The sequence below is a fragment of the Scardinius erythrophthalmus genome (assembly GCF_964197995.2).
Source record: "Scardinius erythrophthalmus genome assembly, chromosome: 8".
In the NCBI taxonomy this organism is placed as follows: Eukaryota; Metazoa; Chordata; class Actinopteri; order Cypriniformes; family Leuciscidae; genus Scardinius; species Scardinius erythrophthalmus.
This window is the reverse complement of record NC_138228.1, coordinates 22,485,182-22,507,641: the sequence shown is the minus strand read 5'-3', so window position 1 is coordinate 22,507,641 and position 22,460 is coordinate 22,485,182. Positions and strand designations below refer to the sequence as shown.

The window sequence follows — 22,460 nt, the reverse complement described above, 5'->3', positions numbered from 1 at the left end:
ATGTTATTTGTATTAATATTATAATTTATTTTATAGTATTATATATAAAATTGTATACATGTAATCATTTAATACAAATAACAAATATATATATAGTTATGAGAGCGTAATTTGGTCAGTACCGGTTATTTAGGGAGTTTTGACGTCTTGGGTCATCAGTTCTTAAGTCTCTGGATGGGCTGGTCTTCACAGGTGAACCCTAGAAACAAGTTAAAGCTATCATAAACCCTGTGGTAACTAACAACAAAATCAGAATCAAAATCAGCCATTACATACTAATACGCACCTCTCTGGTGATTCGTCTTTCAATGTAGGCCATAAACTGAGAGCTGAGGCTGACTGGCTCCGCCCTTCTACGACTCCGCCCATCCTCCTCATCATCATCCCCTGTACAGCTGTCAATGAAGTCTATCTGTTCAAGCTCTGTGTCCACTACAGAAAGAGACAATAAAGTGCTTAAAATACACTTAACCATGGTAAAAATAATTGTAATACACAGCTTCTCGTGGCTTTTCATTAGAATTTAGAGTCCATTTCATAAATGTAAATGTCATCTCACTTGTGCCATTGGTCACGTGAGACCCCGTCCGATGATCCTCACGTTCTCTTTCTCGTCTCTGTCTTTGCTCTTTGGTGATTTCTGCCACTCTCAAAGGCAAGTCTGACAACTCGTCTGAAGGCTTTAAGAAGGGATAGATGGGGGAAAAGGCAAAGCAGATTTAATTAAAAAATAAAATAAAATGAGCAATACATAATGGAGTTGGACAGATTGGATTCTTGATTGAGTGACCTGAAAAAAGCACTTGCCTCATTTCCTGACCACCTCTTGTCTCCGCTGTCCACACTGTTAAACCCAGAGTCCAGAGCTCCGTATGGCCGACCGGAATACAAATCCTCTACACTGAGAGGAGACAGACCAGAGAGAACAACATCATATCATCATACTGCTCCATGAGGAACAAACACATAGAAATAGTCTACTAAATGTCTGAAATAACTGTAATAAGCAATTCATTTCTAACACACATATCACCTTACAAGAGATCAAATAAAAGTACAAATTTCAAGATATTTCTAAAGTAGTTTTTAAACACGTTTCTTTCTGGCCCAAATGAAAGAAGCCCACTCTCTAATCTCTGTGAACTTCGTTTTCAAGGCTTGAAATAAAAGCCTTGAGTCTTTCTTTCAGTCCAAGTCTGTTTGGTTTTGTTTTATTATTTAATTTCCACCAAGCAAAACATAATCTGATAGTTGTGGGTGGTTTCTTAATGGCCCAAATCAAAAAAGCCTATTCTCAAGTCTCTGTGATATTCTGGTGTCTAGATATGGCTTGGGTCCCTCCTTCAGTGTAAGTCTCTGTGATTTTTTTTTCCCACCCTTTTATTTTATTTTATATATTTTTTGTTTACTTTTATTGCAACAGAGCAAACAATTGTATGATTAGTCAAAAAATAAGAATAAATAAATAAAAATTAACAAAATTAGCTATCGTATGAACATGGTTCTGCCACTTGAGAAGTTTGATGTCCACATCACTTCATCTACCGTCATCCGGTATTGCAGCAATCTCTCCTCTCTTCATACCTTCATTGCAATCATTCCAGTCTTTCATTCAGTCTGTGTCTTTTCCTTCCCCTCCCGTCTTATCTGCAAAATCGCCTGCTCTGTGTGTCCTCTGAGAGACACAGCCGATAAACACTGGCTCAAATTGGATGTGGGTGCGAGTGAAAGCCAGCGAGCACATCAAAGTTTGATCCACATTATGCCCACAAAGCCCAGTGAAATGAAGTACGTTCTCACCAGGATCCAAAGGGCAGTGGTCTTCTGTCGTAGTCTGGGAGGTCTGATGCTGCTTTACATGCCTCCATGTTCAGATATTTAAATATATGGATCTTTCCCTTTATACAGATCTGTAGGAAAATGCAGAAACACATCAATAAACATGGTCCTCAGGATGTGGAAATCTTCATTTTGTTTTGTTTTTGGGAAGAAAACTCAAGACAACAATTTGTGTTAGGGGTGGGCGATTTATGACCAAAATCTTATTTTACGTTATAAGAAATTTTATTTCATGGTAAAAATATATATATCAATATATTTTTGTTATTAAAAATAAGAACAAAGAAGCAAATAACAAACAATAGGACAAATACAATATAACAAAAATATTAATTAATTAACAAATATAAATTTTCAGGGACAATGTGTTTATTTAAACGTACAGTATGGAATTTTTCGCCACTAGGGGTCGCTAGCCTCTTTACAATAACAAAGGCGTAGTTTGATGACGCAACACATGCTAAGAATTATGGATCTTGTCGTCAATGTCAAGCCGACCGATCTAATAATGTTTATGGATGACTGAATACATCGATGCTTTTATCATGACTGTGATATGAAGCAGTTCGGGATTGCTAAGAGACAGCTATCAGCTCCAAACGCGACGCGAGTCCCGCAGATATAAAAGGAATATGGACATTTCATTCTACCGAACTACACGCAGAATTACAACTCACAGGTCAGTTTAATAGACAAATTAAACTTGTGAGGTAACGCAGCGCTGTTTCACCTGGTCTAACATTACACTAGCACACTAAACTGCATTTGAATGTGTTGAAAAGTATGTGTTAGTTTGTCTGTATGAGACTAGCAGTAAACTAGATCAACATTAGAATAACATACAGATCATATTCTAACATTTTATCATTGTTGAACTATATAACATTGATTAGTTTTATGTAAATGTCCTAACCTGTTTAATAAGTACATGTAGGAGCGGTCGAAGTCTCGGACGTGGAGCTCTCGTTTATATACTGTCTTTGGGAGCTCTCGGCATCTCGAAAACACCGCGCTGATATTGATTCTCGTTTTAGTTCTCCTTTTTTTTTTTATCCAAAGTCTGCTTGCCATGGTCCATAATGTTTGAATGAAACAACAACAGCGTGCAAATAGACATTGCGAACTCAACAGTTGTCTGCGTCTGTCGCTTTGGTTAATCAGAGGGCTCTGCTCATAGCTCTGGTTACCATGGCAGTACGAGCGGAAACGATAGGCGGAAACCAGGGACAACGCGGATATGACGCCATTGACTGCGACAAAACGGAAATAAAGAAACGTGCCGTGTCTAAAAATTAAATTAAAATTTCTCCTGGTTTGAAAGTTGTTGGAAACAGTCGGGATAATGTAAGTACACAACTAAAAAAAATATATAACGTAGATATAGTGATTTTTGCTAATTTTAAAGCAAAAAAGTTACATATTGTGCCTTTAACAGAAATTGAATAATCAGATATAAAAATAAATTACTGCATAGTCTTCACTGTATGAATTAAATATAAATTGATACTTATTAAAGCTTCAAAAGTTATTCATTCAAAAGTAAAGTTATTTCTTTCTTCTGTTTGATTAACTTTAACGACACAGAGCAGCAGGTATATTAGACTGCTGTCACTTTAAGACCAAATGCACGGTTCCTTTATAATGATACACATCCGGTTTACACCCAACTGTTTACTTTCACTTGAGATATAAGATCGACTGTGTTTACTGACTGTGAATACTCCACATCATGGGTATTCTGAAATCATTGTGTGTGTATTCGGCCATTGAGCACAATAAGTCATGACAGAAAACTAAATTCGCAATCACATGCTGAAACACGCAAGCACTGCATAGTTCTTTACAGGTTAACTCTTTTAAACATCATGCTCGTCCTACTCTTTATTGGCTCATTCATGCGTTTCATCACTTTAAAGTGTCAATATTGCTGTGCTACCCATATATTTACATACCGCAATATACACAATATGGCAAAATACCATACCGCCCAGCCCTATGAAAAAATTTCAGGGAGTTCAGAAACATTGCTTAGTGATATAGAAAAGAACTAGTGACTTTATGCTTTGTAACTTTGCAGATCTTTTTCATGCTCAAACAGCAAGATTACACCGTTGAAAATCAGTTGGCTCAAAAGGCATTAAAAAAATCTTATAAATAATAAAGTGATAGCCTGGTTAAAACCAGACCATTCTCAGTAGTAACTGAGTTGTGGTCTGGCAAAGCTTCATTATTAACTAATTTCCAAAGGGGCGTCACCAATGGACGTCGCTCAAATGCCTCTGGGCGCAATTGAATAGACCTAAAACCAATCAGAGCGATCGTCATCGTATAAAGCCATATGCAGTGTCCCAATTCGCCTAAGTTACACTACGCCATAAAAGTATGTACTCTTTTTGTGAAGAAAAGGTATTTACTTTTGAATGTGTAGCAAAAAAGTAGGCAAGCTTTGGGACATACTACTTCGTCATCTTTATCGGACGGATCTGTCGCGTGCATCCTGTCACGTAAACTGCCTCTATTAAATCTAATTAAAAAATCCTCTATTAAATCTAATTTAATTTCCTACCGTTTCGGAGAGAAATGTAGTAGCACGTTCATCTGCCAGTGGGTCTTTCATGGAGACTGTCCTCATGTGTTTGCAATTTGAATATAATAATGCATTTAAAGTCCACCTGAAATCAAAATTGACCCTATTTACTTTGTTAGCGCATATTACTAGTTTTGTGGTGAAAAATTAATCCGTGCAAGTTAATACACAGAAAAAAATAGTTTGCCGTCGCAATCTTTAATCAAAGTCTGAAAAGTTACTTCCGGTCTGGAATGGCGTTCCTTCTCCGATGATGTAGGTTTAACGGCTTGGGTTGCGAAACGCTTAACCACTCCCCTCAAACCGTCTGTTATGAGCAGAGATGGAGAGGAGGAGCGCTAGAGTAAAACCCTGCCCTCTGTTCAATATTCCTTTTCACTGGGAAATACGTCACAACACTGGAGAAAAGTCGTTTGCAACTTCCGGATCACGCGGACTTTAAAAGTTGGTGCGCTTCACCAACGGACGTCGCTCAAATGCCTCTGGGCGCAATTGGATAGACCTAAAACCAATCAGAGCAATCGTCATTGTGTAAAGCCCGCCCCAACGTTTCTGATTGGTGCCGCGGTTTCGACGGATTAGAAATGGGCTTGAATGAGCTCTTTGCCAGACTACTTGCAGAGCAAATCTAAATTTGCCGGAAGTTGTCTGGGTTTTCCCAGGCTAATAAAGTGACCTATTTCTAAGTAAAACAGGATGTTTAATGTGGATCAAAAGAGGGACATGTGTTACCTGTGCAGGTGGGCTCTGCAGAGGATTGTTGTCCAGAATGATGCTCTGAAGATGTCTGAGATTGCGGTAGCATACAGGGATTGTTGTTACTTTGTTACAGGAAAAATCGAGCCGGACCAATGGCAGCTCAGCCAACTCTGCAAACCAAATCAACACAGAAATGACACAACACATCTACTAGAAAACATCACTCATTTCATACAGGTGCAGGTGCCTGCGAGTCTGACCAGGAGGCAGGCGAACGAGGTGGTTTCTGCGGATGTTGAGGTCACGTAGAGCTTCCAGCTGACCGATCTGTGGAGGAAGAGTCTGGATCTCATTACAGCTGACGTCCTTGAAGAGAGAGAGCGAGTAATGTGCATGAGTGAGAAAAAATTTGAAGATAAACTACAGAGTTTAAGAGAGAACTGTTCCACACACCAGTTCAGTGAGCTGTCTGAGCTTGCCCAGATCCTCCGGCAGGGATACCAGCTTGTTATTGCAGGCGATCAGAACTTTGAGCGGCAGTCGGCACAAATGAGCGGGGAGAGTGGACAACTGGTTCCGACTGCAGAGAGAAAATGAGAATCATGGGAATTAAAACCTGCAGGGCCCAAAAACTAGATATAAGAAAATGTCAATTTCCTGTGAATGTCAGTGATACCAACTTGTGGTTGCTAAAGAGTTCTAATTAAAACTAAAACCATTAAAAATGTTTTTTAAATAAAAATATTTAAATAAAGCTGAATTTACATAAAATATAAATACTATGTCAAAAAAAAAAATTATATATATATATATATATATATATATATATATATATATATATATATATATATATATATATATATATATATATATAAGAGATAAGAGATAATTCACCCGAAAATGAAAATTCTCTCATCATTCAAACTAAAATAAAATAAGTTAAAGTATTAAAATTACTAAAACTAAAATAAAGCTAAACAAACTAATAGAGAGATGACAAAAAGCACTACAAAATTACTAATACGTTACAATTTTAATTGGAAATATAAAAATCAAAGCTGATTTAAAATATGAATACATACTATAACAGCATATAAATAATCCTATAAGTGGAGGCTAGGTGGTTTCTTACTGGTCTAAGTCTATGTCTCTATATAAACTTGAATGCATGTCTGTGGGATTTTTTTTTATTTTTTTATCTTTCAGGCGAATTTCATGAGTCAGATCGCTTAAAGTAATAACACACCTCACACACTTCCAAAAAGCCAAACAATATGAAGTGTAATTACGTCTGACACACAAGCACATGACTAGCTGAAATAACACTTGGGTTGGAGATTGTTCAAATACCTAACCTGAAGTGTAAGCAATAGTAATAGTGATGCTTGCCTTAGTAAACACCTCTAATTAACACTTGCTGTGCACCAACTGTGAGTAAAAAATGGTTTTGGTGAATTTAAGTAAATTACAATGAATTCCTTGTTAGATGGTTGGAAGCTTTTTTTTAGAATTGCTAAATAATGCATGGTTGAAAATCTCAGAATCTTCTCAAATCATAATTTATAAGAACAAATGGACTGAATTTTTTAATCTGATATAAATGACAAATCAAATTAAAGAGATATAAACAAAAGTTGTGTGAGTCTTTGCATTTTTAGCTTGTGGTAACACTGCTAGCATTTAGCTGTTGTATCAAACATTTAAAATTGTTCAATATCAATGTTTTACAAAATTGAGTGTGTTATAAATGTGGTGTCCATGGATTTGACCTGATATTTAGGTAGGTGAGGGACTGTAGGTTGATCAGACTCTCTGGTAGTGAACGAAGGCAGTTCTGGTACAGGTTCAAATTCTCCAGTGACACAAACATGCACACCTCTACCGGCAGCTCCGTCAACCGGTTTCGTGAAAGATCTGAGGGGAGATGGTGGATAGATAGCAGAGAGAAAGAGAGATGAACAAAAAGACAATAAGAAATGGATGTCTGGCAGGAGATGAGCTGCACACCTGTCTTTGGTTTCGCTCACGTAAAAGCGTGTTTGACGAGCTCTTGGCTCATTCCTGGACCATTGTGCTGGAAACAAGTCTCTGAAAACCATCTAAAACCTCTGCTCTACTCTCCTGCAGGTTAATGAAAATACACTATTATATATTAGCCCACTTTTTTTTTTATTACCACTATTAATCTGAATTGGCCAATATTGGAAGTAAGATCCAACATATTAAGGCACATTAAAGCCACAATGGCCAATCACAACATCTGAAACGAAATGTAGCCTACATTTACACCTATTTGTGTAATACTTCATACAATACATCAAATATAAAAAATATATAGACAGCAACCTAAAATATGCAATCTCGTACTTTCAGAGCTGCTGACCATCATGGAAATTTCTATTGCACTCTTATTAGGGCTGCACGATATTAAAGAAAAATGTGATAACTGGTTAAATACTGCGATATTCGATGCGATGATGCTTTAAGTGTGTAAAATAAATTTTGAATATATTTAAAAACTGAAAATGATATAAACATCATATGTTACACATTCTTCATTTCACACGTCATTTTAAAGGAGAACTTGGTAACTTTTTTAACTTAATAAAACTGTCTAGAAATCATTTGGATGGTTAAACAACCTGTTCTGGTGATATTGGTGACTTTCCCCACTCCCCCCAGCGTTCCCAGGCGTAAAACCAACCTTGCAACTTGGGGACTACCGTCCCGGCAAAATAGAAATTGGAAGTCTCGTGAGAAGCGAGAACGAGAACGAGCGCGAAACACGAATCGCTTTACGGCAATTCAACATAAACACACACGCATGTATGATGTATTACCAGATTACCCACCTCGGTAGACACAGCTCCACACGATTCAGTTGGCTTGCTCTGATCAAAACAAACGCACATGAGCAGCGGTAGAGAGGGGGAGGAGGCCGCCGCAAGTGAGTTTTTTACGACCGTGTTGTGAAATATACGCCCCCCCACAGCTGTAGGGGGAGCTCGTGGGGAAAACATGCGACAACAAAAGGGAAAATCAGCGAAGAAGTGACTAGAGTTCGCTAGAGTTGCCGAGTTCTCCTTTATCGTCGGTTTAGGGTTTCAGGTAGGCCTATATTAGATTTTAGGGCTGGTCCGAATACCATTTTTTGAGCTTCGAAGCTTCGGTAGTAATGAACATCGAATATTCGAAGCTTCGGAGAGAGGGTGCTGAACATATTCTTCTCTCTAATAGAGGCAGGAATCTTTGTGTCTGTATGCCAGTTTGCATTTTGATTATTTCGAGAACCGTTCATCCAATCGACTTCACAAGGGAGTGCAGTGTCGCATTTGGTGCAATATAGATAGACACGTGAGACGCAACACATTCAGAATTAAGAAACTTTTAGCAAACTACAGAACAGCGCGAGCGGGAAGCGGCGCGTCTCACGTGGGCAGGGCTTATATGCGCCGAGAACGGACACTGCACTAGTGATATAAAACGCACACACACAGGTCTGTTAACTTAAGCAATAGGCTACTTTTAAGGTAGTCTAATATTTTTCTGACTAACAAATTACTGACACAGTAAAGGGTAGATATAAATAAAGAAAAACGAAATTTAAATAAAGAAAAACGAAATTTAAATAAAGATAAACGAAATTAAGTTAAATTAAAAACGAGATTAATTTAGATTGATAATAACGGATAAAAAGTTTAATAAATTTTGTTTATATTATTCTATTTTCCACAATGTCAAAGCAACACAGCTTAACCAAAAATACAAGCTCTGGCATGCACTTCTGTCCACACACACTCCGCTTTTCTGCGCTCTAGCCAGAGAAAACTCCCATTGTTCGATTTCTAGCATGCACGCGTTTTTTTTCGCGTTTTGATCAGATATTTGCTGTCTCACGCAGGCAGTGTGCAAACTCCATCCTGTTAACATGGGAGCCGAAATAAAAACGGACACACCACGCAGCTGAGACGCTCACGCCACGCTGCCAGTGTGTCGCCGGCCTTATTCAAGCGCGAATGAGAACGGTTTCGCGGGGGATCCCAGGTGTGCAAAAAAAAAAAAAAAAAAACGAATATTCGATTGTCAAATTTTCAAATCAAATACCAACCCACCGAACGAATATTCGGGTCTAGCCCTATTAGATTTATTTACCAACAGAAATGAAATGATCAAATGTAAAATAAATAAAAACTGCACAAAATAAATTCACTGATTCTTATTAAAGCTACAAAAGTTATTCAGACAAAAGCAGTGAGTGATTTTCTCCGTCCATTGTTGTTTGATTAACATTAAGCACACAGACAGAAGCAGGTTTGTTAGGCTGCTGTCACTTTAAGAGCTGAACAGATTCAATATAGGCTAATGTTACATTTGTGCTTTCTTTCTCAACTGTTTAGTCCACTTATGAAATAACTAACTGCGTTTACGTGAATCCTCACCAAGACATTTTGACATAATTCAAATGTGTGTATTTGGCAATATAAGCTGTGGAAGAGAACTGAAATAGGGATTGCTGTCCGAGAGGCAGCTTCCTGTGTGCGCGAGCTTATTCCGTCCAATAAACATTAAGCATGTCACACGTATGTAACAGTCCTGTATCTGTCCAGTCTACTATCTGCTGTCTACGGCGGTCTTGAAATTGGACTTTTTGTGATTTTATGGAGAAATTAAAAAATGCAGTTATCGCAAGTCGTTGCGATATGCACATTGCGATATGTACATATGCGATATTTCGATATATCGTGCAGCCCTAACACTTATTATCCAGGTCTGTTCAATCATCAGCTAGCAGCCAGCAAGTCACTGACCCCCTCTTGTGAGGTTTCACACACCACTGTGTATGTAGAATTCAAGTGTGCTTATTAAGGTCTATGATTGTTTTCAATTTAGTCAATGAACCATGCATGATTACAATGGTCAAATTTGAATGTGAATTGCAAAACATTATTTGAATGCACACACAAGTTGAAATACAGGATGCATCCACTAATTATAAATAAAATATCACTTTAATATACTTCTGTTAACATAAGCCGCTTTCCGACCGGAGGAACCTTTTCACAGTTCCTAGAACTATTGGCTAAAGTACCCGGATGTCGGCGAGTTCGCACTGCAGGAACTAGGAGCGATTTTAGTTCTAGGAACTCCATTTGGAGGAACTAATTTAGGTCCTACTTCAGAGTAGGGTCTAAACCAGCACTATAGGAACTACCCGTGACGTAGTGTACGCTGATTGGCCGAACGTACGCGGAACACCAGCACCCGCCATTTTTAAAACAGCTAGAATGTAAACACACCAATTATAGCCTGATATATTTACTCCAGAAACTAATTATACAAAAATGGAAAACAGTGATAGATGGGTCTCTAAACCCTTATGCTGAAGAGAAAATCCAACGCAACTTTGAGGGGACCAAGTCAAACATGATTATGTATTTCTGCTCAGCTAGCAACACTGGACATCAACCACACGGCATAGGCGAATAACCTTTTTTTCATATACTGTCTACTTTCTATAACAGTTCTATCTAATAACATATTAAACAGTACTGTGTTAGACAGATCGCTAACTAATAAACACAGAGAATGTGAGCATTGTTTGCTCTGGCGTTCTCAGCGCCGCCAAAATAAAGGTCCGTCGCGCCGTCAAAATAAAAGTCACCGTGCTTGCGTCACTCCCTTACCCCTCCTACCAGTTCCTATTGCCACTTGGCCAGTGCGAACGCAAACAGCAAAACCGAGTTTGGGGGAGAGTAGTTCTTAGAACTGTTTAGAAGTGGACAGTTCCTAGAACTAAGTTCCTGTAACTACTTGGTCGGAAAGCGGCTATAGCCTCAATGCAATCATCCAAACTGCATCTGAAATCTGAATTAGAAGTAACAGCACTACTGGTACACATAGGCTACATAGCGCTTGGTTGCTGCCAGCCGCAACTTTTTGACAGTCTCATTTAGGGGTAAACAAAGTGTTTTATGCATTAATATTTAGGATATATATATTTTTTTTTTAGAACCAATCCAGAAATCATCAGAACAAGTAACTCTATATTTGCATGTACAAACACACAGACTCAGGCTTTAAACCCAGAGGACAAACACTCACAAACACTTATGAGTAAGACCCCATGACCACCAAAAATAGCTGCCAGACTAAAAGCGAGATAAGTGTCCATTTTTCTGTTCTGGCGCGCATGAAAGAGGCCAGTATCCTTACTGGTGCTCAAACACTCGTTTCAACATCAGACGGACTAATAATAGCAAAGCATAGAGAGAGACGTCAGACAGGAGATGCTGAACATTTTAAAGAAATTTTAGACAACACATGGCAGCTGTGAGCGTTTGTGGGTGTTTTTGAATTTTAGTTATGGTTATTGTTAGAATGTTCAGATCTGGTTTGGTTTAATCCTTTCATAGAGAAATAGAGAAATGCAGAGGTAATGTAGATGAGAGATAAGGTAGATGAAATTAACTAATTTAATAATTGATTATCTTCACAACGGAACTGATTCAACACTGAACTGACTTCAGCTGAACGATGACACTATTTTCTTTTAGAGCTGCTGTACAGCCTAAATGAACTATGTTTGCATCACTGAATCATTTTCCTGTTATCACGGTAAAGCTGCTTTGAAACAATTTGTATCGTATAAAAAGCTATATAAATAAAGGTAACTTGACAATGCAAATTAAAAATTAACCTATAACATATCTACACAATTCCAAGGCGATTATTGTACCATAAAGACACAGTAATACTTTCCATTTCAATAGTATCTCTGATTTAAAGCACAATAAAATTATGTAAAAAATGCCTTATTTTTCCTGTATTTTATGCATCTACTCAAAATTTTCGAGTGATGAAACAAATTGATGAATCCAGTTTTTGAATCAGTTAATTGAAACTCACGGAAATCATTTGATTTGAACTTGTAGCAATGCCTATCTGTAAAAAAAAAAAAAAAAAAAAAACTTTCTGTATTTTCTGAATCTACTATATTGAAAACAAGAACCTTTTAAAAGAAAAAGTTCACCCAAAAATGCATTTTGTCATAGTTCAACAGAAGAAAGAAACTCAGGTTTGGAACAACCTGAGGGTGAGTAAGTGATGCCAAACATTTTAAGCTTGGGGTGAACTATCCCTTTATGAAGTAATTTTAGAAATCAACATGTATATTAAAATATTGTCAAAAGGACAAATAGATTGAGACAGGTTTCCAAATCATATTTTGTGTGTCTGTGAGCTCTGTTCTGGCAGGACAGAATCAGTGGAATCAGGGCTTTGTATTCATGGTCAATGTGTCGATCTGTGGACTGTAGATGTTGTTTGTCAGTGTCTTGGAGGTGTGTGGATGTATTGATGGCTTTTCAATCCACACTGGATCTATATTTGTAACTGTGCAGCTGTGCAGAGATCCGGGATGGGGAAGACAGGAAGTGCTGCTGACTGTAATGTCTGCTTCCAACACAGAGTGCTACCTAAAACCAGCATGCTCACACACACACACGCCACTTTTCCACCGTCGGGGCGAACGGTTTTCAATGCGTAACAGTTCCATTCCATGCCGATCCGGGCCAGCTGGTACGGTTGCGGTTTCCACTGTGGGGCTGATAACGGCTGCTCTTTGGAATGCAATACAAATGCGTCAGTCGTTGCCTTGGTTACACAACGGTTTACTGACGTAAATAGCAACCACATAATGGAGAATGATCAGATATTGCTTTGAATTTTATTATTACTTTGTTTGCGTCACTCAAATAGCCTGCTTAACCAGCTACAGAGAAACTGGTAGCCAGGCAACAGACAGCCCTGATAATACAAGTACATCTCGGAGACGTCTATTTGATGTTTGCATTTACATCTGCAATCTGCATGTTTGCTCATCTGCCATACGTCTCGAGGACATTTCCTGTTAGATGTCATATAGACATTTAGATGTCTTAAGATGTTTAAGATATAGAATGTACGTAAAACTGCTTTTTCTAGGATGTTTATCAGATGTTTTTACACAGCAGATTAACAGATCTTTAGCAGCCATTTTAAAAATGTAGCCTACCTGTGCTATCTGGGAAGTGACCAATCCTGAGTGACGACTTCACTTCACAGATTCTACCAGCACGGTTCGGGACGTTTAGCTAACCGTGCTGAGAATTCCGGGCCGAGAACGGTTTGTAATCGTGCCGTGTCATACCAGGCTCAAGTGGAAATACAACTGGAACCGTTCAGATCGGCCCAACGGTGGAAAAGCGGAGCTGGCATTATCTGCAGTTTGGATCCATTATGAAGAACTCAAAATATACAAGCACTTATACAATAAAAAGGGCAGATTTTTCAGATGAGCACAAGCATCTAAAATCTGAGGGTGAGACAAAATTAAAATGATATTTTGATTTGAACAAAAACCAAAAAAACATATTTTAAGGAGCAAAGAGTTTTGAGATTCATCCTTGGTTTTTAGACACTAATTCAATCCTTACAAATGCACTGTAGCAAACACCCACTAAACAAGCAAAGTCAGATCAGATTATATCAGGACAGGATTTAAAACACTTGTCCTTAAGCCTTTAAGAATTAATGATCTGTTTATACATGCTGCTGATGCTCTAATTCTGAAAACGTCCAACATTACGCAACAACAGGGCTGAGATGAACGAAGACGGAGTGATGCATCTACTCGTTCTTTTGTTTATGCTTCCTTTATGAGTGTAACCGGACAGACTCATGGCCTCAGTCAAATACAGACAGTAATATCCAGTTCACTTCACTTCCTCAATGCTTGTACACAACAGTCATCAGTTCAGGCCTCGAGGCAAGACAACAGCAGACAAACTCACTGGCTGCAATAATGTTCAATCCAGCATCTCCCTCAACGGATTCCTGCGCCATTCCTTCTATATCAAATATCTCTTTCATATGTCTTTTCAATAAAACGCACTGCAAAATAACTCACCAAATACAAGCAATATACTTCTAGTCTAAAATAAATATCTACCATATCTAAGCCAAAGAAGAAAAAAACTATCTTCTCAGCTTTTTTGACAAACCATTTTTGACAAACAGCTACTGATGCTAAGATGATTCAAAATGTTCAGTACAAGAAGTAAAATACTTTGTAAATCTAGTTAAAAACAATCAAGGTATGTTTTAGGGAAGTGCATGAGTACTATAGTACTCTGATGTGACAGCGACGATCGATCATGAAATGATGACCGGGCATTTTACGCATTACAGTGAGATCTGATTGGTTAGCGTTAGGACAGCACCAGCACACCTACTCACCGTTTCCATTGAGCCTGTCTGCCGTTTTTGTTCAGACCAATGCGAAAATCGGTCCAAATTTTTGTTGTCCATTTTAACCAGATGGAAAATAAGCTACTGTGACTTTTAAAAACCTCTACATTTCGGATAATAAAGTAGCCTATGTAGAACTGTTTATGGGGCAGATTAAAATACCTACAATTTTTCATTTTGACTAATCCTTTTCATAAAAATGACACAACTGACAACAAAGCACTAAAAAAGCACTTCTTGTTTTTTCCATCTCTGTGATGTGTTTGAGAACAGACCACAGGAGTCACACCAGTGCGTTTAAGTGGCCGCCATATCGCAAGCAAGAAGTTGGCTGCAGTGAACTTCACATGCCTGCTTATATAAGGCCAAGAGATTCTGTTCAAAAACAAAGCGTGGCGTGGGAACGTGTGTAATTGCAATGTGTCCAACATTTTCAATGCTACAATCGCAAATCTGACATGACCACAGTCCACAGCACATTGTGAGAGCTAGCGTTTTACTAACCACTGTGAGTCGCGCAGTGTGTGTGCACTTGGATGGGTGAAATGCAGAGCACAAATTCCGAGTATGGGACACCATACTTGGCTACACGTCACGTCACGTCGTCACTCATTTAAACAGACAATGCAAAATAATTTCTAATCACTTATAAACTCTAAAATGACAAGATTAGAGAGATTCACTCATAAAAGGGTTTATTCATCTAATTTAAACATGTTTGTTTGTCAATTAAACGCAAACAGGTTAAGAGGTTAAAAGTTTTTAACATTTGTCTTTGACTTAGAAAATATCTAAAACTCAGTGTGGTTTCACTTCATTAAAAATCTTTTTAATGAGTTAATTAACCAAATAGCCAAAATAACCAATTAAGTCCTAAAGGAGTTGAAACTAGGGATGGGTATTTTTCAAAAAATAGTGTATTCGAATATTTGGGCTCATAAAAATGGAATATTCATTTATTTAAATGACGTTTAACGAGAAAGACGTTATTTTCCTTTCCTCATTCGACTCGTGTTTGGATTTCTATTGTGGTGGTGATATTATGATAACTCAGTTTCATTAGTTAATTTGATCAAAAGTAATTCCATTTTGTAAGATCATTTAGATCATTTTCATCCAAGTAATTCCAAACTTCGCAAGGCAGACGACGACATTTTGATCAAATACAATAAACTTGTTAAACACACACCACAGCGCCACCTAGTGCGTTTAATTATAACTGTGAGCTAGTGCTTGGGATTAATGGCTTCACAGCATTTACGGCCAGCAAAGCAACGTATAAAATTCAAAAAGCCTAGTATTCTTATTTTTCTAATAATAATTACTAGTTGAAACCGTAAAATAATCATAATTAAAATATGCTTTAAAAACATTGGAGTCTGGCAAGGGGAATAAAGGGGGATTTTCATCAGTTAACAACTCTTGTGAGTGCTGATTAAACACAGAACTGTCGTATAGCCTAACTATTATCAATAGAACAACCTAAAACGTACAATCAAACCTCCATCTATCTACCAAGGCAGCAAGACCAAAATACTTATTTATCATCTTGAAGGAAACTTTATCAATTAAACTGACAAGGCAACAACAGCATCAAACACTAAATACAACACACGGCACAAATGTGTAAATGGGAGTTTATGAAGTTAATGAATCAGTCTGCAGGGACAATAGTGCTGCGTGTTGTTGAATTGACAGCGGTCCAAAAGGCCTTGTAATCGCTCTGAGAGGGAGGACACCTGTTCTGAGCCTTCTAGAGGGAAAACAACGTTCCTTAGCAGGAGACCAATACATTTGGCACAGTTCACAGGACAACACAGCCAAAGCAATCAGACGAGGAAATATCTGAGGTCAAATAATCACAGAAAGTCAGCAGACAGAGACTTACAAACACTCTTAACAATAGCCGTTTCGCTATGAATTATTCAATACACCCAGCCAACAGATCATCATTTTATTCATTCCCGCAGGTTTAGCGTTTATGAGGCGGGAAATTCACGCAAACATTTATTCAATTAGCTAGTTGGTTGAATGAGCAAATTAATCCACAAAGATTATCAGATCAAATCAGTCATTTGAAAACTTTGAGACGCATAATTTCACATACAGTGAAAGTGTATGCATACATGGCTTCACATCACCACATATTTTGTACAAGTGAGCTGCACGCTGCGATTTCCCTTGCATTTCGTTACAGAATTGTCACTTGTCCAATCGGGCCATTGTTGCATCATTACTAAAGTTCATTATGCACAACCTGTCAATTTAAAGGGGTGGTTCAGGATTTTGGACATCGGACCTCATTTCCAAGTTAACCTGGGTGTTATTTATCAGTAAAGACAGTTTTCAAAAAATTTCACCCAGTCCTCCCAGTTGCATAGTTCGCCGGTGCTAGGCTAGCACGAGTCAACGGTAACTGCTAGCCTGCATTAAAACAGTTTTACCCACTCCACAGTACACCAAAAGCAAATAAATTATAACGCCAGACTATCGATGTAAATGTCTGTTGAGAGAATAATGTTAGAAATCAAACTAAACTTTTTATCCAAAGTCTGCTTGCCATGGTCCATAATGTTTGAACGAAACAACAACAGCGAGCAAATAGACATTGCGAACTACAAAGGTGTCCGCGTCAGTCGCTTTGGATCAGACGGCTCTGGTTCATAGCTCTGGTTGCCATGGCAGCACGAGCGGAAACCAGGGACAACGCGCATATGACGGCATTGGCTGCGACAAAACGGAAAAAAAAGAAACGGGACGTTTCTCGAATTAAATTACAAATTTCTCCTGGTTTGAAAGTTGTTGGAAACAGTCGGGATCATGTAAGTACACACACACACAACAAAAAAAAAATATATATATATATATATAACATAGATATAGTGATTTTTGCTATTTTTAAAGCAAAAAAGTTACATATTGTGCCTTTAAAGTGACAGCAGCCTAATAGGGCTGTCACTTTACGTTCGAAAATCGATTGCACAATCGATCGGCCCAACCAACGCAAGTTTCGAAAACGAAAATGGGGAATCGATTTTAATGGCCTTCTCTCGGAGCGCGTCCAGCTCGTCACGATACGCCCGCAGCGAACGCACGTCACACAGCGACTGCAGGCTCTGACAAACACGCATAACAGCAAATTATACTTCTGCATATTGTGTCTCTTTTTACAACAAAACTGAGAATTCTGCCGGTATGCAGACAATCTCATGCGTACAGATACAGATTCGGGCTACGGTCTACAATCGCCTACGTAGGCGAAATTTGTTTGACATTTCTAATCGTAAACACAGCCATGTTGAAGACTGCAGTAATGTTTTTCATTTATGCTATGGCAGTCCACTCTGCTTTAGGGGTGGGAGATATTGACAAAAATGAATATCTCGATATTTTTTTCCAATATCTCTATCGATATTCAGACGATATTTTTGCCATCCTTCAAAGAAATGTGTGCAAACTGGCAAAGAAGGTCCAGTTGGTCTTTTGACTTGCTGCATTTTACCTATGTAGGCTATAAAAGAAACAATAAAGGAGCTAACTAAACAGAATCTGAGGATCCCCTATCTTTTTCCACTTACAAAAAAAAAAAAAAAAAAACGTAACTAGGCACCTTTTGCAACAGTGATTATTAAATCAAACAACAATATTGTTGATGATAAATTCAAAGTAAAAAAAAATATATATTTTCAAAACGCTATAAACCCATCCATTTTTTTCCCCAAAACGCTATAAATCCATCCATCCCCCCCCCCCCCCCCAAAAAAAAAAAATTGACGGTTTGTCTTTTAAAAAAAGTCTTTTGTCTTTTATTTTTCGTGTTTGCATTTATGAGGAAAAAACAATATTACGTGTCAGTTCTCCATTATGGACGCGAGTGCTCTGAAAGCGGCAAAAAGACTAAAGACTTTCAAACTTTCACAGAGACCTCAAAATAAGGCGCCGGTGCTTGAACTGGAGATTATATCATCATGAACCGAACCGTAGCCTACTCGCCTCACAGGCCTAAAAAATGTGAAATATTTTTACAGAAAGCTGGTTCTAAACAAAACCATCCAAAACAAAATAAAACTATAGCCTAATAAATGTGCATTTCTCCGTTGCGTTCACAGCCTACTGCGAAGATCGCGAGTCATAGCCTATCGTCAACTTCATCTTTGCAGCCGACACAGAAATTAATAAACAATTTAAAATGTCTTATTGCAATATTTTACATATTCATAATCGTTACTTTTGGTGGATCTTTGAGGCAGCTTTTTAGGTTTATGGCGTTTTGGAAAAGAGCTCTTCACGTAACGTTTCACCAAGGCACAGCGGCCCTTCAGCACATAAGAAAAAAATAAGAGAAAAAGCACGGACTTACTAATTATGAAACTTTGATGTGGTTGAACAGGTGAAACAGTCACAAATTCCTCTGCAACTCAAATCTTCTCAATACGAGTTATGAAGGAAGAGAACAGCATTACAGTTTTCAGCGCGTCCTCTGATTGCTGTGTTCTGACCATAGACTGTAAAAAAATATGGACGTAGTGTCCGTGACGTCATCCGTAGGTTTCTGAAGAGCATTTTTGAAGCCTAAAGTGGGCGGAGCCGGCCGTCGCCATCTTGGCCTTGCGTCACTCCCGGATAACAGAAAATAGGCAAACAGGCGGGGCGTGAGTGGAGCTGAGGAGCCTGGCTATCTGAAATCACCTAGCTCGACGTGATCGAGTTAGCTGATGATGTAAAGCCAATTAAACGTTCCTATTTTTGCCCTTCGAAATATTATAATAGTTAAAAGACATGGCTACAAGTGAGACTGTATTACTTCGAGAGTGTTTGTGTGTGACAGTGATTTATGTGCATACATGTCCGTCACTCTTTCATGGTCCGTCAGCGCGGCATCGCTCAAGTTCGTAGAGAGCTTATTCAGTCCATTTTAAATTCTGATGTTGGCCGTCTCTCAAATGGGTTAAACCGTTAAACCATATTGCCTTTGAAGTGCAAGTAAATGCGCTAGAAAATCCGCGCTCATTCATATGCATTTATTGCATGGACGGAGAAAGCGCCGACGCCTGCATGATTTCATCTGACGGTAACTTACATAAGCATATTATAATCTATCTGTTCCGTGAGAGCAGAACGAACGAGCATTTATTGACGTTTTAAATTTGAAAACTCCAAAAAGCAACGAAATTGTCAGACATCCATTAGTGCATGTTCACAGAGGAAAACAACTGAAATACAGCGCTGGTTGTTCTCTCGAACGATAACGACGGAATCCAAAGACGTGGGCTTTGTAACGTTACCCAAGTATTAAATTGTATGAAATAATAATCCCGAAAAAAAGCACAAACACTGCAGAGATGGCAAGTTCAGCAGCTAACATTTGCTGAGGTGAAGTGACGGCTAGTAACAGCAGACAAACGGCTAGCACTGACAGCGGCAATCCATCTGTCACTCAAGTGGCTTGGCCACACCCTTAAATTTAAATATTAATCAACTAAACGGACAAGTTATAAAATAATTCACCCCCCTCACAGTTGTTATGAAGGGCAAAATTAGCTGTATAGACCAAAGCCACATAGAGATCCAGGCTGTAAACATATTTTTTTCTGCTGTAAAGTTGGTAATTTTTACATGGGGGAGATACAGATTTGACTCACTTCTGCAGCCAGGCCAAGCGGCCAGTCGATGAACTGCAGTTTAACTCACTTCCGTGTTGGTTTCAAGAGAGAGACGGGGAGGTTGCCGCTTGGTTCTGACCGAAAAAGTGCGTGCAGGAGCACATGCGCAAACGGTTTGTAAAATGTCCTTTTGTAAAATGACATATGATAAAATAAAAAATAATTCATATATCATTTTAAAAACGGTTTTGTGCATGTGCTTCTGCGCGCACTATTTCGAATTTACTTACGCGTTTTTGACGACGCGGGACCATGGGCTGGGCCACTCGGAGGTTGCTTCCGCGAATAGTACTGCCCTACAGTATTAAAAATCGCTACATATAATTGTTTAGAAGGTTATTGTGTGCGTTATTTGTTTTCTCTTTAACTTCTTTCAGCTCTTTTCATGTTTGGAGGGTCGGATTGTACAAATTATGAAATATTCGATATCTCAATTTTGCATATCGTCCAGACAACAATTTGGATATTATCGTCTAAACGATATATCGCCCACCTCTACTCTGCTTATTGTTTTTCGAGAATGTTGCACTCCTGTTTGTCATTGTGCACGAAACTTCACGCCAATAAATCATCAGGAATATTTGCTGACTTGTGCGCGTCTCAAGCGCCCTCTTTACGTTCGTCCTAATGCCTGTTAGTTGTCTGTGGATTTGCCCATATTTGGCGTTTTAAATGGAAACGTCTTTAGACATGAAAAATCGATTTTACAATCGATTCAATGAACAATTATGTCTCAAAAATCGAACAGGATTTTTTCACAAAAGTGACAGCCCTACAGCCTAATATAGCCTGCCTGTGCTGATATCGGTCATTAATGTTAAGAGCAAAAGATAGCGAGAAGAATTCATCTGTATTTAATTTATACAATGAAACATTCAATTTATACAGTTTTCCTGTACCTGAATAGTGTTAGACAGACCTTATGCTTGTAATTTGTTTATTTGTTCTTGTTTACTTTGTAAATTTAATTCAAGGTTGAAATCAAGCTACCTTGTGCTGTGTAAACTCATGCGCAACAAAACTGCCCCATTGTAAAAACACAAATACATAGAGTGAGCATACATTTAGGTGAGATAAATGTAATTTATCAAATTAAAACTCCCCCATAAGTCACCTAAGGGGGGAATTCCCCCCTATTTTCCAAAATGAAATTCAGGCCCTGGACTGTAAGAGCTGTCACTTTTTCCTGTAAATTTTTACAAGATGATTTTACAGTGTAGTTAAACAATTTATTATTATTTTTTTATTATTGACATAATTGATTAACCTCTCAGTCAGAATCAAAAGCCAATGTTAAACTGCTATTATCATCGTAAAAAAAGAACCATAAACTATCTGGCAGAAACAAAGCTATGGCGCTCACAATCTGTCATTTGCAAACCATAACAAACTCACAGCAAAGCAATAGAACTATTTTGGGGGCTCCAGAACCGAAAGCTTTCCTTTCTTTATTTTTTTCAGTTCATTCCTACAGTCTAGGCCTACATTTTTGTGAACTGCCTCTGGATGAGAACGAAATCAGAGATATCTGTGTGGATCCCAGCATGCACTGCACAGACGATCAATATTGACACAGACACAATATAGCCTACCATGTGTGCTCTCGGTAGTCTTGACCGATTCCTATTTTCAGACCGTTCAACACAATACGAGGAGGCTAACCAGGGTAACACTCACTAACTATGGCACTTTGGAGAAGTCATTTCATAACTAGACCTAGGGTTTGTTAATTATTAGCCGTAAGTAAAGTGATACCATACCTGCATTAAGAAGCATCACTTTATTTCCTACAACATTAATCATAAAGATGCTATAGTGGATCGTGTCTAAATGCACAGTCAAACTCTACAATAAAAGCAGTTTTTCCACAGTTTCCACAATCTTTTATTGGCAATGGCAGTTTGAGATGCTATACGTCATGCAGTAAACTATAATAAAAAAATTGAAACTGTTAATAAAAATATATCCTCAAATCTGCAATTTGTGCAAAACACTGAAAAGTATAGCCTTTGAGTAATGAACTTATACATCTGCATGTAACTAACCATCAATCAGGTAGACATTCAAGCATTAACTTATAAGCACTTATAATATACAGCGGCCCAGAAAAACCTTCAGATGGTTGTACAGTTTTATCCTACATGCTTAGGAGACGTGACTCTTTTAAAGAGGTTCTATATGATTCTCTCACATTGATGAATGTAACACAACTCTTATACAGGACATGCTACTTTTCTGATTGTGCTTCAGGAAATAAAGAAGAAGAAGAAAAAAACACATGTCTGAACACGTCTAGAAACTCCTAAACCAAGATACCTGCACCTGTATGTGTCAGGTAAGCAAGCTATTTTTTAGCTTGTTTTTATAAGTCTTGTTTTCATATG

At 38.2% G+C, this 22,460-nt stretch overlaps 1 protein-coding gene across 3 annotated transcripts in view; it reads right to left on the bottom strand.

Annotated features, from left to right (window-relative positions):
- Positions 1-22,460, bottom strand: part of lrch3 (leucine-rich repeats and calponin homology (CH) domain containing 3) — a 42,867-nt gene that overhangs the window by 18,525 nt on the left and 1,882 nt on the right. For all 3 annotated transcript variants that reach the window (XR_014030673.1, XM_081373246.1, XM_081373247.1), the window contains exons 2-10: positions 6,895-7,039; positions 5,579-5,705; positions 5,386-5,491; positions 5,159-5,295; positions 1,801-1,910; positions 808-901; positions 560-680; positions 287-432; positions 123-199 (exon numbers count right to left, since the gene is read on the bottom strand). Coding sequence is in view for 2 of the 3 variants with exons in the window: in XM_081373246.1 (XP_081229372.1) it covers positions 123-199; positions 287-432; positions 560-680; positions 808-901; positions 1,801-1,910; positions 5,159-5,295; positions 5,386-5,491; positions 5,579-5,705; positions 6,895-7,039 (1,063 nt within the window). In the remaining variant the exon portion in view is untranslated. The remainder of the gene's footprint in view (positions 1-122; positions 200-286; positions 433-559; positions 681-807; positions 902-1,800; positions 1,911-5,158; positions 5,296-5,385; positions 5,492-5,578; positions 5,706-6,894; positions 7,040-22,460) is intronic.